The sequence below is a fragment of the Colletotrichum orchidophilum genome (genome assembly GCF_001831195.1).
Source record: "Colletotrichum orchidophilum strain IMI 309357 chromosome Unknown Scaffold_143.1, whole genome shotgun sequence".
Taxonomy (NCBI): domain Eukaryota; kingdom Fungi; phylum Ascomycota; class Sordariomycetes; order Glomerellales; family Glomerellaceae; genus Colletotrichum; species Colletotrichum orchidophilum.
The window spans coordinates 38,736-53,599 of NW_019173099.1; the positions used below are offsets into that span (position 1 = coordinate 38,736).

The 14,864-nt window shown below is 51.1% G+C and overlaps 4 protein-coding genes across 4 annotated transcripts; 1 reads left to right on the forward strand and 3 right to left on the reverse strand.

Annotated features, from left to right (window-relative positions):
* Positions 1 to 318: 318 nt before the first annotated feature.
* On the reverse strand, positions 319 to 2,910 carry CORC01_12101 (DEAD/DEAH box helicase; the record flags this gene model as incomplete). Its single annotated transcript, XM_022623722.1, has 2 exons — positions 319 to 2,664; positions 2,767 to 2,910. The coding sequence occupies 2 exons, from the start codon at positions 2,908 to 2,910 to the stop codon at positions 319 to 321; spliced, it is 2,490 nt and encodes an 829-aa protein (XP_022469759.1).
* A 1,841-nt stretch (positions 2,911 to 4,751) lies between these two features.
* CORC01_12102 (uncharacterized protein) lies at positions 4,752 to 5,237 on the reverse strand (the record flags this gene model as incomplete). The annotated part of the gene is made up of 1 exon (XM_022623723.1): positions 4,752 to 5,237. The coding sequence occupies one exon, from the start codon at positions 5,235 to 5,237 to the stop codon at positions 4,752 to 4,754; it is 486 nt and encodes a 161-aa protein (XP_022469760.1).
* Positions 5,238 to 7,204: 1,967 nt separating this feature from the next.
* Positions 7,205 to 9,430, forward strand: CORC01_12103 (uncharacterized protein; the record flags this gene model as incomplete). The annotated part of the gene is made up of 1 exon (XM_022623724.1): positions 7,205 to 9,430. The coding sequence occupies one exon, from the start codon at positions 7,205 to 7,207 to the stop codon at positions 9,428 to 9,430; it is 2,226 nt and encodes a 741-aa protein (XP_022469761.1).
* Positions 9,431 to 11,370: 1,940 nt separating this feature from the next.
* On the reverse strand, positions 11,371 to 14,364 carry CORC01_12104 (uncharacterized protein; the record flags this gene model as incomplete). Its single annotated transcript, XM_022623725.1, has 1 exon — positions 11,371 to 14,364. The coding sequence occupies one exon, from the start codon at positions 14,362 to 14,364 to the stop codon at positions 11,371 to 11,373; it is 2,994 nt and encodes a 997-aa protein (XP_022469762.1).
* Between the last annotated feature and the right edge of the window lie 500 nt (positions 14,365 to 14,864).

The following is a 14,864-nucleotide window of genomic DNA, read 5'->3' on the forward strand; positions in this document are numbered from 1 at the left end:
TACGGCTGGGCCTCACGGCAATACTTGAGCAAAAGGCACTGATTTAGGGATGGGCTTTTTTGCAAAATACATTTTTCAAGCATTCAGGGAAGAAGGGGTTTAAAAGGCACTTGGCGTTGGGGGGGGTTGACGATACCCCTTGGGCTTCTTTTTGATGCAGTCCTTAGGCAGAAAGTATTTAATGCATAACGTTTAAACATCTCCAATCGCTGCTGAATGATGCCCAGCCAGTCTACTACAGTGCTTTTGAAACGACAAGTAACCCTTTTCCCCTTTTTTGATTCCAATCCTCCACTCTCACAACGGGGTATCTAATTTTTAGTTCAACAAGCCCGAAGCCAGAGCCTCGAGGTCTTCCAACGTCTCGGGCTCACGGTCAATCTCGAGCACCTTGCCGCCCTTCTTGGCCTTCTTCTTCTTCTCCCTCTCCTCGTCAGAGTCGTCCTGGAACCACTTCTTGGTCTTCTTCTTTGGCCTCTCGTCCTCGCTACCGCTGTACTCGCCGTCGCCGCCGCCGCCGCCGCCGCTTTCGCCCGCAATCGGCAACGACCGCAACAGCGCCAACGGATCTTCGTCGCCGTCCTCGCCGCCACCCGCCACCTGCGGTCCCTCGGCACCACCCCGCGCCGCGCCGCCCTCTCCGCGCTCCTCGGCCTCCCTCTGCTTCCTCTTGAGCCTCTTCTCCTTGAGCCGCCCCTTGGCGGCCAGCTTGTCGTCCACATCGGCCTCCTTGACGCGCGCCGCCTCGTCCGCGACGAATTTCTGCCGCAGTGCCTCTGCGGGGCCTTCCTTTTCAAAGTCGTCTTCGTTTTGCAGCTCGTATATCTGGTGCGCGTTGCCGTCCTCGTCAAAGACGAGCTTTTCGCCGCGGCCCTTGAATTTGAGCATCTTCTTTTTGGATTGGAGGGCCTTTTCGCGGCGTTTCGAGTCGACGATGAAGTCTTGGCCGCCGTAGGATATCACCTTGGGCTTGGCGCCTGCGGCGAGGTTGGATTCGGCGTCGAGTTCGTCGTCGCCTAGGACGCGTTTCACGGAGAGGAAGTCTTCTTCTTCTTCTACGTCAGCGCCTCCGTCTGCGTTGGCTACGCCGCCGGTGACTTCGTCGCCGTTGGCCACGAGCTTGGTGTAGTGCCCGGAGAGGACGTCCTGGTTCGTGCGTTCAAACATGCGGTCGTACTTTGTCCGGACCTCGGGCTTCTTGGGCTTCTTGGGTCCGGCCGCCGCCGCCGCCGCCGCGTCGTCCGAGTCCTCCTCGTCCTCGTCGGAGGACATGCCCTTGCGGGGCGCGTTCTTGACCTTTTTAATGTCCTCGCCCTTGCGCATCTTGATCTGCGGCGCACCGGGGAGACCGAGGCTGGCGGCGAAGGCGTCGAGGTCGAGCTTGTTGAACTTGAAGACGTCTTTATCCTTTTGCAGGTAGATGGAGCGGACGTAGCTGATAAAGGCCTTTTGGCCGAGGTATTTGAGGTCCGGATTGGAGAAGCACATGCTCTGGAGCTGGTTCTTGATGCTCTTCTTCTTGCTCTCCTTGACGGTGATTTTGTTGATGGGCACCTTTTTCAGCTCGAGGCGCTTGAGCATGCCAGCCTCCTCGCTGGGCTCGAGGAAGAGGACAGCTTTGCCGTCGCGCTCGTAACGGGCGGTACGGCCGACGCGATGGATGTAGGTGTCGACGTCCTCGGGGCAGTCGACCTGGACGACCCAGTCGACGGCGGGGAAGTCGACGCCGCGGGCGACGACGTCGGTGGCGAAGAGGACCGAGGCGTTTGCGTCGGCGAAGCGCTTTGTGATCTCCATGCGCTGGAGCTGCTTCTGCTTGCCGAGGAGGTGGAGCAGCGGCACGCCGGGCTGCAGGTGCCTCATGCCTTCGTACGCGAAGCGGACCTGTTTGCCCGAGGAGAAGAAGACTATGATTTTGCTCTTGAGGTTGGCCTTGATGAAGCCGAACAGGGTGTCGAGCTTCTCGTGGAGGGGCGTGACGATGTAGTGCTGCTGCAGGTTCTTGGGCGTCGACTCCTCGTGGACGGAGACGTATTCCGGGTCCTTGAGGCTGAGGCGCGCTAGATCGGAGATCTTTTTGCTCTGCGTCGCGCTGAAGAGGAGCGTCTGCCTCGTCGAGGGGAGGTGGTCGACCAGCGCGTCGACGGCGTGCTGGAATCCCATGTCCATGATGCGGTCCGCCTCATCGAGCACGAGGATCTGCAGGTTGTCGACATCGAAGCCGGCCGTCTGGTCGAGGTGCTGCAGCATGCGGCCGGGCGTGCAGACGAGGATATTCATTTTGGACAGGCGCTCGGCCTCCTCTTTCAGGCTCTTGCCGCCGATGACGAGGCCGGCGGAGAAGTTGTGATAGCGGCCGACCTTGCGGAGGACCTCAAAGATTTGGGCGGCGAGCTCGCGGGTCGGGGAGATGATGAGGGCGCCGAGGCCGTCGAACTCGGTCCATTGCGCGCGGTAGAGCTTCTCGAGGACGGGGATGATGAAGGCGAGGGTCTTGCCGCTGCCCGTCTTGGCGGCGCCGAGGATGTCGTGGCCCTTGAGGGCGAGGGGCACGGCGTGGGACTGGATGTCGGTGAGGGTCTCGAAGTGGGATTTCTCGAGGCCTTTCCGGGTCGTTTCGCAGAGGGGGAGGTCGGAGAAGTTGCTGTATTCGCTCTTGGGGTCCTATTGATCCGCGGAAACCGTGAGGCCTTGGGGTCAGTCTTTGTTCCACAAAGTTTTGCAATTGTCCTGGGCTCAACATGGCGGGCGCGCAAAAAGACTTACAAAGTCGGCGACGGCTTTCTCGAGCTGCTCAATGGTCTGCAGCTGTTGCTGTCGCTTTTCGAGGCGCGTGTCTCTCTTCAGGACCTTGGGCTGCTGCTGCTTCTTCCCGGATCCCTTTGCGGGGGCCTTTGTGGGAGTCGCCATTTTCTCGTCGTCTGGATGTGTTGAGCCTTTGCAAGGCGGGAGGATCCAAAAAAAAAAAAAAAAAAGTCCTGATGTTCCTTGGAGGAATCGCTGGAAATTTTTTGGCGTCGGGTTGCTGCGGTGGAGTGGAAAGTTCGGCATTCGGCGACAGGGGACGCCTCGCGTGGGGTCCCCAGTAGCGGTCGGATTACAGCTGGCACCATCTGGTTACATAATCCATCTTTCCACTTGCGCTACCATCTCAAATCCAATCCAGATGCTTCTATGGCAAGTCCTGAATTTACTCTCAAACTCCCCTCTGTCTCTATAATAGCTGTCTGACTGTGTTTTTAACAACTGTATTTAATTTGTTCAAGTTTTTTCATTCTCCAAATTACAGCTCTTTTCCCTAGGCTGGTCATTACGAAGTTGTTCTTTGTTTAGGTTGAAAATTGAAATAGTCGATAAATGTGCGATAATTAAACAATAGGTGCTACAACAGGACTAGCGATGGGGATTTGGCTGAGCGTAACTTCGAGAGGTACTCTTACCACTGTTTACCCCCAACCGTCTCCAAGTTGTATCGACGTATGTTATTTACTCCGTAGAGATAGCTGTTTAAGAACAATACTTTTAAGGTTATGTCCTTCTTAATGAAATTTGTCTATCATAAGGCCGAGAGGCACTGAGACCTCAGACTCGGTTTTTTTCAACTCAACAAAGAGGAATGGCTGAAGCCTAGCGGTGTAGCCGCTTTCTTTTCTACCCGCGCTGGCTGTAGTTAGGTTTTCGTCAGAGACCTTGGGAGAAGTCGTGTCTCCGGTGTCTTAGTCACGCTCACTGTGACTCACATTGTGAGCTTTTAACCACCTTGATGGTTGGTTTAATGGAGGTCTGTAAAATGTATCCGTCGATTCGTCTGCCTGTTTGCCCGCGTCGTGGCTGAAAAAATGGCCCACAGGGCTACCTTGTTGGTTTATATTATCTTCCTGAACTGTGTATTTCGCCTACTCTGCGTTGGACATAGAGGTCGAGATTAATTTATACAATACCTTTCGATCACTGGGTTTTCGAGTATTAGGCTAACAAAAAAGTGCTCTTATTGAACGTTATCTGTTGGGTTTTTTATATAGGGTGAAGTGATGGATCGCTCCTGGGGGTGCGTGATGTTTAACCTCTGCACGGGATGGGTCTGCTGTAACTTGCATCCACATAGTCCTGATACCTTTGGTGGATGACTTGAATAAATTTATCTCGCGCCCCGTTTCGGCCTTGTGGGGGTTGTCTATGAGTAATAACGTCCCCGCGAATTATGAACCGGCCGAGATTATATGTCTGCTCTTGGAGTTTGTGTTCTAGGAGAAGATAGAGAATAAGCCTACGCTGTAACCTGGAGTGTAGTAAAACGATTATCATCCCCAACACCGTCATATTCCCCATCCCACACGCAAACTGCGGAAGTCGACTTGTATAGTCCTGCAGCCATACCCGGGACGCATCTACTACTCTTCACTCCTTCTCAATCCTTATATCTGACCGTGATTCTGGTAAAGCTTAATAATTCTGTATCACTGGAGTGCCTTACGCTGAATTCGCCTCTCCCGAGTCGAGTACCATATACTCTCGCTCATGGCCCAGTTTCATCACAGACCGGCTGGTTCTCGAGATATTATTAATCTGCTGTTATTTCATTCTGGTGTCGGCATACTATTATAATTCCTGGAGCAGCGCTGCTCAAAACACTGGCACTTTCTCCGTAATCAACATAGAAGAAAGCTTAATAGAATAAGCAAATACATTACGACCTAAAACATGCAAGTGTCGTACTGGCAATGGCTTTTGTGGCGCCAATTTCCTAGCCCCTATCGCTTCCCAAGCTGCACCATGAGGTCGTCCTGGCCTCCGGTCAACGTCTCTCGGTACCCATCTCCATCGGCCGGAAAAGGCAGATGTCGCGTCGGCTGCCTCTGATACCGCCCTCCTCGTCCGTCACCATCGGCCTTGGGCACGCGGGTAGTGCCCCAATCCATTGCCCGCAGGTCCTTCACTTCCAGGACCCAGGTTCCGCGCCAGTTCTCTTCCTTCTCAACTACCTGCTCGAGTCTCCAGGGGAACTCGGTATTTGGGCGATATTCCCATCCCTTTTTGGCCGCTACTGTCGATTTATGCTTAGGAGCTGTATGGGCTTCGAGGCCATGGCAGCACGTGCAGCAGTCGACTTTGGTGTCGACTTTTGCGTCGATCTTGGTGTCGACCTTGGTATTGTGTTCCGGGTTTTCCTTCTTGACGCCGGTGATACGAACAAGTACGGCAAGGTATCGTTTTGCAAGGTCATTGAATCGTCCCATTGCCGAAGCTGTGTACAATATCGCCCCCGAAAGATTGTCTAGTCGTGACTTTGCCCTTGCTAGTGTTCATAGGTTAGCCAAGGAAGTCCTGTCGCTTAATGAGATAGATCGTGGGCTGGTGGAGATGTGCTGCTGTGACAAATATTTAGGGGTCGTATTGTATAGCTAAGTCTGTATCGTCCGCTGATCTTTGCTTGAGGTGGGCGAAGGAGATAGATAGTGGGGTAGCAACAGTTCTGCCTTGTGTGCCTGGTCAACGTAAGGGTTGGAGACGTGTTGAAAGCGCGGATGTGTTCCGTGCTTATTATTGAGCTGGAGGTATTGATCCAACGAAGTTCGATGTTAAGCCCGCTGTCGTCTAGTGCCTGAAAGAGAGAGATGAGGGAGTAGTATTTATCTGAAATACGGATTTTAGTTGCTTAGCGGGACAGGTGCTTCTCTTCGGGCGTTGGGGATACTTACGGTTTCGAGGCAAAGTCTTTGAGTCTTCGAGGCAGACTCTTGGCGAGGAAGCAGTGGGCTTTTATGCCCCTCTGGCAGCTTCCTCGCAAGGTTCCTAGGGACCTTGATGGAAGGTTGAGGGCCTACCTTTTGTATTGACCTTCAGCATCTGAGACCTTCCGTATATCACATGCCCTTTCCCGCGGCGCTTAAGAGTCCGGTAAGTCTCTCCAGTCTTCTGAATGAATATGTAGGGCCGTATCTCTCATAATAACTGCGCTGTTGTCGATAACCCTGTGCCTTTAAGAAGAGATAATTCATCTCGTCTTGGGCAAAAAGAAGAGCTCTTAACTCTCAATTATTTTGTCTTCATTTGACTCGCATTGATTCAGAATATTCTGTTAAGCATTTGCAGCATGATATGGTGAAATTTCTGATAATAACATTTGAGTTTGGAAAACTCTGGCACTCACATGTCTAAATTAACTGCATCATTTTCTTTACATCTAAGAATTATTGAAAATGACAAAGTTTGGTGGAGGCTCTGATGTAGATATAGCGCAGCAAGAAAGAAGTTCATAACGACCTCGACAGCCTTTCTGATAAGGAAGAAGCGGGGGAAAGGCCAGCCTTCCTTCTAGAGACGTTGTGAAACATTCAACTCTATTTTGAGTTCCTTCCGACATGAATTCCCTCAAAAGCAACATTGTAGTAGGATTCAGAGACTATCGTCCGTAGAAGTCTCAAAAGGCTTGGGCACACCCGATGGACGCTGTTGAATGTCAAAAATATCAAGTCATGCTTTGAAACGTCGAATATGCCCGTTGAATTCACCCGACGACCCAGCATCAGGCTTCAGTGGTCTGAAATACGCGGTAGCTGACACACCACATTGAACTGGCCCTATGAGAAGCTGCAGAAAAGGCGTGGCCTGCATAAAATGAGACGCAATGTGCTTACCGCAGAGGAAGATGGAATACGTGATTGATAGAACCTTATACGCACCTACACCGATGTCGATGGTAGGCCGGACCGATCTCGCATGTATCTCCTACAGAAGCACAGCTGCTTGATTGTCCAGCACTCGCTCATGCAGCAAATCATTGGTCTGGCTTAGGCGAATCAAAAGATACGCTAACCGGTTGGCTTTCGATAGCGCCATGCACCAGTCGGCATGTTATATGCAGGCTCCAAACGTCGAGGCAGGCTGTCGTTGAAGGGCGGGGAGCGATTTGACAAGAAGACCGCCTTGTAGACTACATGTAAGCATGTATACTTCTCGCTGAAGTTATGGGATAAAAAATAATTGCGTTGACCTCAGTTTGCCTTAGCCAGTTGGCTTTTCATATCAGTGTAGTTTCCTACATGTAGTATTTAATGCCTTCTCATGTGTTCTCCCCTGTGCATTTTTCTTTCTCGCATCAAAGCCGTTCTGCCCAGCTCATCTTCTTGGAACAGTTCCCAAGAAAGCCCAAAGTGCAAGATACATATAAAGCCTTGTCACTCTAAATTACTGAACCACAACCATGTCCACCGCTATTCAGTCGAGCGCATCAATCCAGGCCCCTTCGCCCCAAAAGTGGGCTTTGCTCATTGGCGTGGACCACTACACTCCGGGAAATAAAAGAGGAGTGATATTCAAGGATCTCCATGGTTGCGTCAAAGACGTTAAACGGGTCGAAGAACACCTCAGGAAGGCTGGGGTCTGCAATATCTCGAAGCTGACAGCGACTCCGAGCACAATCAGCAGCGATCCACTCGAGCCTGAGAACCTGCGGCCGACATACGACAACATCAAGAGAGAGTTCGACCGCATCCGAGACAATTCAGAGAAAGGAGATCTCTTGTATATCCACTACTCGGGTCATGGAATCAGTCGGAAAGAGCTGCAAGACAAAAAGCCCACTGGGGGTGACTCTTTCAATGGGACTGCGCTGGCTCTCATGGACGTCATGGCTGGCGGAGCCTATCTGACCGGATATCAGGTCGGAGCATGGATCAGGCAGCTTGTTGAGGGTAAACGCCTTCGGGTGTGTCTTATCCTCGACTGCTGCTTCTCCGGCAGGGGATTCCGAGCAAATCTGCCCAGTGATTACAACTTCCGCACTCCAGGTGGATGCGACACAAAGTATTTGAGCAGCGACGAGAATGCCGATGAAGTAGCCGATACCATTGAAAGTGAACTCGGTGTCAAGGACGACAAATCGGGAAATCAGGTCAAGGACGGAGGACACAGGAACGCCAAAGTGAGGCGTTCGTGGCTGTCTGATCCATCCGGATGCACAATCATCACTGCCTGTGAGTACAATCAGAAAGCGGGAGAATGGCCATTCAAAATCAGAGAAGGAATGAGCGGGGTACTCACACACTGGATGCTGGATTTGCTTTCCCATTCAAATCTGCTGGAACCCCCTTCTTACGAACGAATTGCGCAATATGTTGCTTTCAAAATTCAGAATGAAATGGACAAGATCCAACAAACGCCAGTTGTCCTCGGCGACGGGTTTTGCGAGTTCTTTGGGCACAAGAAGATTGATCGAAAACCCTCCCACAGTATCAAAGTCGTGTCACAGTCGAAACCCGATGAGAAAGAATATCAAATGGGCATTGGGGCCGCGCAAGGAGTGGAGGTGGGAGATATCTACGCTGTCTATCCCAGCTGGCTCCGACAAACCCAGGCCTCGGACGTTTCCCAAATCCGTATCACTCGTACGAGCACATTTACCTCTTTTGGAACCATTCACAAAGGCTTGGATATATCGATAAAGAATGGGGATCTAGCCGTTAGGGAGTCTTGGACCAGGAATCGACTGCAGCGCATCAGAGTGAAGATTGATATCGATTCTCAAGAGCCAAAGAGCAGAAGAAAAAGCCTCGTAGTCTTGGAGGGCAACCTGAAAAAGGTTCTCGGCCAATGCCTCGAATTGGGCGACTCTACGGGTGCGAGTCAAGCATCATCGGAAATCGCCAGCTTCACGGTCTTGGTAGGCACCGAGGTCATCGAAATACGCGATGGCAAGAACATTCATTTGGACCGCGTGCCAAAGATTTCCGTGAAAGACCCAGAGGCAAGCTGGAAAGTCGCCTCCATTCTTGTTCATCTATCCCGCCTCAGCAATCTGAGGGACCATCACGGATCCGTGGTTCCAGAAAGCTTGGAATCAGTCAGGTTCACTTTCGAACCTTTCGACAGGAAGAAGGATGAGATTCTGGATAAAAACACCACTGGCTTATACAAAGCACGGGACGGTCAAGAAATTCGACTCCGATTCAGGAATGTTTCAGCGTCCCAAAATATCCATCTCGCCATATTCTCCTTCAATGCCACATGGGGAGTCGAGAAATTTTGGCCCGCAGACGGTCAGCCAATGCAACTTGTCCCGCCGTACGAAAGGGACAGTAGAGCAGCAAAGAAACAAGAGGTGTGCCGCTCACTAAAAGTGAGCATCCCGCCGAAAGCCAAGCCAGAGGACTCAAACAAGGTAGTGGATCTCTACAGAGCCTACATCTACCAAGGGGAGCTCCCAACATCATGGGATGAGATATGCTTGCTGGACTTACCGAGCAATGCATCTGAGATCACTAAGCTGGGATCGGAGCCGCTGAAACCTTCACTCAAAAAGTTCAAAAAACATGAACGTGGCCACGAGACTCGAAATGGCAAGGCCCTTGACGATTCTGAATCAGAGAGCGATGAAGAAGTTGATCGCCATTGGTGGGTCTTAGATTTCCGAATTCAAGTAGGCGCTTAGCTGGGAAACTGCTGTTGATGGACTGCATGTTTGATGGAAGTAGACGCACATGAGGTGTTCTTTCGATATCGTTGTTCGCTTCCAAATTCGTAATAAACTTTTTGAACGATCAAATCGTAACTTCCATCTTGTTAGATCCAATCCCTCGTGTTCAGAAACTGTTTGTGAATTCCATGTCACGACTCACGTAGTACTAAAGAAAAGTGTCGACCTCGTGGCGGAGAGGAGAGTTCATTACTTGTGCAAGGACAAGATATCCCACCGACTATCTAAATGCTTACAGATTACTCATGATGAGGTAGGACTACCTCTGACATCAAGCTGCGTTATCCATTTTGCCGAACATGTAGCATGCTGGCTCCTCAAAAAACCAAAGAAAAGGTGATTATGGAGCCTTCCATCTTATTTCAATTTATGCTGCTTCACACATCATCAATGCCCTCATTCTATCTAGTCATCCTTTTGCTACCTCAGAATGGAGAATTCCGATTCTCGCATGCGACAACGGATTCCCCGCGTTGGATTCGACATCAAAAACCTCGCACCCATGTTCATTGTCATCCTCTGAAATGTCGACCTCAAAGTACGATCTATCGTCTGTGTCGCTGCCACGGCCGCCATGGATCGGTTTCCACTCGGTTTTCGGGTTCAACGTGACAGCCAAATCTTTTTTCTTCAGCCCGATTTTTACTTTGCGGTATGATATGGCAAAAATCCTCTCTCCTGGACTGTCCATTATGCTGTGATTCTCTGTGATGGATTTATGGCCTGCGCTGAATGACAAGTCTGTGGAGCCGGTAGCATCACCTGCTAGGGAACCGACTGGAAGAGTGGAATTCGCTCCAATACCGGAGGACTTGTGCTCGCCGTGGATAGATTTGGCATTGGTGAATGTTCGGATGCCGGTGATAAAGCGAGGCGAAGCCTTTGTCATGTGGCACAATTCAAGCCATTCTTTCATTTTAGGGCCCATCTGAGCATCTGTCATGATGGTCAAGAAAAGACTCGCGGGCTTCTTCAGAGAATAAATTTTCCCAGCCTTTGCGGTGATGTAGACTTTCTCTCCGACCTGGCGTCGAGTGAACGCGCCTACGAAGCGCGTGACCAGGATTTTGAAGAAAGTCTCGGACGAGGTGTTCATGTCACCTTCGAAATTATCGTCCGGCTGAACGAAGAAATCGCTTTCTTCAATAGTATAAGGGCATTCCGCATCCTCGTGGGGTTGACTAATGTCGGGCACGAAGCTTGCCAGGTTGATTTGACCGAGGATGAACGGAGACCTTGTCAGGACGAAGGTAGAGGACATGATGATCTCTGGTGTAGGGCACCTCTGCTGCACTCTGAACGACACGAGAAAAGAGCAATCAGAAGAAAACTTGGGTAGCAACGGTTCAAGAAATGCCGATAGGGACTGGAGGTGACGTATATCTATGTACTCGTTTCTCGATGGTGGCCCCATGCTCAACTGTTACCCAGCATATGAGGTGTCGGAAACTCTGCGCTGTTCATCAATGATAGGCCAGCGGCACCGTGATTCATTCTCCTTCCCGCGTTGCATCAAGCTGCATAAGCCAATAACCAATAGATCTTTTTCTCACTGCGGCGCCGTGGCTCGGGCCACGCAAGCTAGTCTTACAAATGTACCTTGGTGATTTCAATTTATTGATTGGAAAATGGTGTAGCACTCACCTAATATGATACATGGAAGAAGAGCCGCACTCGGCTCGGGCCACTTGACCTAATGTCTAGTAGATCACGTCTCTCCTTTGGATGAAAATAGACCTGAATCTTGAACTATTCGGCTCCACTGGGTTCAAACATGACCTGCAAGAGCATGCTCGAGACAATTTGTTCGTGATGAGACGACCAGTACTTTCTTGCTTCACCTGGTTTATACATCATTCTATCCACACGAAAGACTATGACTGTAGAAGAATGTCCTAGATACCGACATGGATGAAAGGCCCCCAGTTCAAGACGCTATCCTGTTCCTGACAATTCAGTCTATATTCCTTGACAGCCTCATGGAGCGCATTCGCGACATCCATCCGGCTGTCTCCTCCATCGGGGCCTGCGAGCTTTCCAAGCTTTTCGTAAAACCTCTTTGCGACCTCCCCAGCTGCAGCGTCATCGGCTCCCCACATCGTTCCAACAACGTGCTGGAAGCCCAACGCCTGAAAAGAGTTGGCAAGGTGAATGGCCTCCCCAGCGAGACTGCCATCGGTCTGTTCCGCCGTCGAACAGGCAGACAGGTACACCACGGAGCCTTCCTTGAGCTCGACGGCGTCAAGGTCGGCTATCGTCAAGTCGGCGCGTTTTCCGTCCTTTACGAGCAGGAGCCCGCTTTTGTTCGGATCGTTACCGATCGACGCGCCATGGCATGCAAAGTGTACGAAGGAGCAATCCGTTATCTTTTCGAGCACAGTGTTCGGGTCTGGGTGAGCCAGGTGATGCATCTTGCCATCGGGAAAAACCGATTTGATTGCTTCTTCCTCGTATGCGGTATTGAGGTTGTGATGCGGAGGCGGGTTGGTTGACATGGTGACAAGTAACATGCCCTGCCTTTTGAACGAAGCAGAGCGCCTTTCGCGGGCGAACTTGAGAGCCTTGAAAGAAGAGATATACGATGACCTCATCCGGCTTTTCGCACTTTCATCTGGGCCACTGGCATGGGGTCCCGCCGCATGGAACGGCGCCCTTCCAGCTAACCCACTCGTAATCCACCACAGACGTCCCGAGGACGTGAGCTCTGTGACATCCAGTATTGGACGCACTGCAACGTCCCACAACCATTCGAGAGCAGCGTCAGTTGAGGTTTTCTCCAAGTCTGAAGGCTCGGGTATCGGCACCGCATTCCTTCGAGCTGCGTTCCCCAGCCTGCTGAATATCGACACGCGTTCTTGCAAAGCCTGATGCGTTAACTTTTCGAGCGGTAGGGATTTGATGCAGTCTTTTGTAACAATGAATGCGTCGCTGCGGAGCTTTGACACGTTGATTGTGACGACCGGACCCTCTGCTGCAAGATTCATCACTTGTTCGGCATCTAGGGGTAGCTGGAACTGCTCAAACCCTCTTAGACGCCTGATTTCGTCTTCCTTGCGTCCCATTTCTCCAAGCAGAGATTTCTGGAGCGTGCTGGCAGTATTGTAATTGCCTCCAGTCTTCAGCTGGCGTGTCGCTTGAACGAGTTTGGTCCTTATGTTGACGTAGGCACTTGCTACGTCTGGGTGCTGCCTCTCCAGTTCCGATGTGTCCGCTCTAGAACTCATCGTCAGGCCAGCTATGACGCAGTTCGCAGACTCCAGAGACTTCAACGCTTCGAAGGGACGCCCAAGAGCTAGAGAGGTAGATGCTGCATAGCTTCCGAGACCGGGTATGTCACGTAATGTCTGTTGGAGGTCTTCTGCGGACGCTGCCTGGAGATTGCTGTTGGTCAAAAGCCCAATGGCATCCTGGAAAAGCTTGTTGGCCTCGTCGAGCTCTTTTTCATCGTAGTGATTGAGACCCGCCTGAAGCGCTGACGGAATTCGGATGGATAGCGTCGCGGTGACCGTCTTCGCCGCCTTGTTCAACATTTCATTAGCACGCCGAAGTACTTCGGGGTCTTTGAGAACAAGATATTTGGAGATGAGCATCAAGGCGAGATTCTTGCGCCTTTCTCCTATGTTTCTATCGTCGTCTTTGGTTTCATTGACGGCTCTCTCTCCAAGGTCGATGGCCGTATCTAGGAGCTGGAGACTTCTAAGCTCTGGCATGGTTTCTCGAAGTATGCTGTACTTGATCTCCCACAAGTGTGATAGATTAGAAAGTAAGGTCGGGTCGTCGATTGAATGGCCCGTGTTCAACTCGAGGGCACGGTTCAAAATTTCGATGCCCTCATCCGCCTGTTCGGCATCCTGCGACATCTTGGCCTTTGTCCCCATCCACGAAGAGATCATAGAGAGGAACAGAGAACTGTGTTCCACGTGGGGACGGTTTTCTTCGAAAGGACGCATGATAGAAAGTGCTTCGCGACCGGCCTTCAGCGCCTCGTCAAGAGCTTCCATCGATAAGGGTGTATTCGTTTCGTAATACCTCTGGCTCTTCATTTCGAGTAACGAGCCATGGTTACATAGGTGGCCGGCACGCTGGCCATCGCTGTATGGACCACTATTTAGCGCGATCTTGAGCAGATTCGAGATTCTCAGCGCTTCTTCTAGGCTGTTGAGGTGACGGGTGACCCGAAAGTGTGCAATTAGCGCCAAAAAAGTACAGTGATATTCTTCCTTGCCCTCGGCTTCCTTTTCGAGTCTCTGGGTCGATTCGTAGCCGACTTTGATGGCCCGTTCAAGATGCCCCATGGATCCTGTGCACTCGAATCGGTGTGACAAGAGGGTTGAGAGGCACGTGAGTCTTTTAGATTCACGAGAAGAAGGCATCGTATCGCCAGGATCACCCTCTTGCTCCATAAAGTCGATTGCTTCGTCGAGGCTTTGCGCGGTGCGACCACGAGCTCCCTTTTGATACACCATTTCGAGAAGGTTGGAATATACCGAGTTCCAAGCAGGCTCTCCACTGTTGAGGCATTTCAACGCAAGCTTTCCGTTTTCAATAGCATCGTCAATGTCTTCGACGTTGTGCGAGTGCCGGAACATTTCCGAGAGTGAAGCCGCAAGATTGCCCAACACTCGCCCGCTGATGGTGTTATGCGGTGTCAAAGCTCGCGCAGCAGCCCGGCCCGCTCGCACAGCTTCGGCGACATCATTTGGGTTTTTGAAATCCAGCCATCTCTTGAGATAAAATTCACATTGCTCGTTCAATTTGGTCGCTTTTTCCTGGTGGCTTGGGTTGGCATCGTTCAGTTCGGCATTATTTCCAAATACACCATCTCGAGGCCCGTCGATGGAGGAGTAGCTGTCGATAGGTTGATAGTTAGACTGAGCAGAGTTGGACATTTCTGGTGTCTCAGAAATAGTAGCTAGTATGAATAATTGGCGGAAGCTTTGAAGTGAAATGAAGCGGTCTGAAATAGCGACCTTGGTAGATGTTGGGTAGGGAGTGTGCCATCGCCAAAACACTACACATCTCTGAGCTATTTATACTTTGCTTCCCAGATAAGCTGATATGTCCTGAATATTGAATGCAGTTTCCCGATCAGCCTCGCTGACTTCTATCTGCTGGTGTCAAGGTACCAATACCTTGGCTAAATCTAGTTGCCTCAGTGTTTTGCCCTCTTAATGGAGATTGACTTAAGCCCCGGGCTGCACGGTATGTTTGGAAAGAGTCGGTGGCTTGCTAGCTGACCGACCTTGTCGATCAAGTGCATCAACAGACATGATTTTGACCAGTGGTAATCATTGTTCGAATCTTAGGCACTTGCCCGACGGACATCCCCACTTCTTCAATCCATTGAAGGTCTTGAATAAGCCCGTGGCTTGCCAGCTGAACTGCGTTC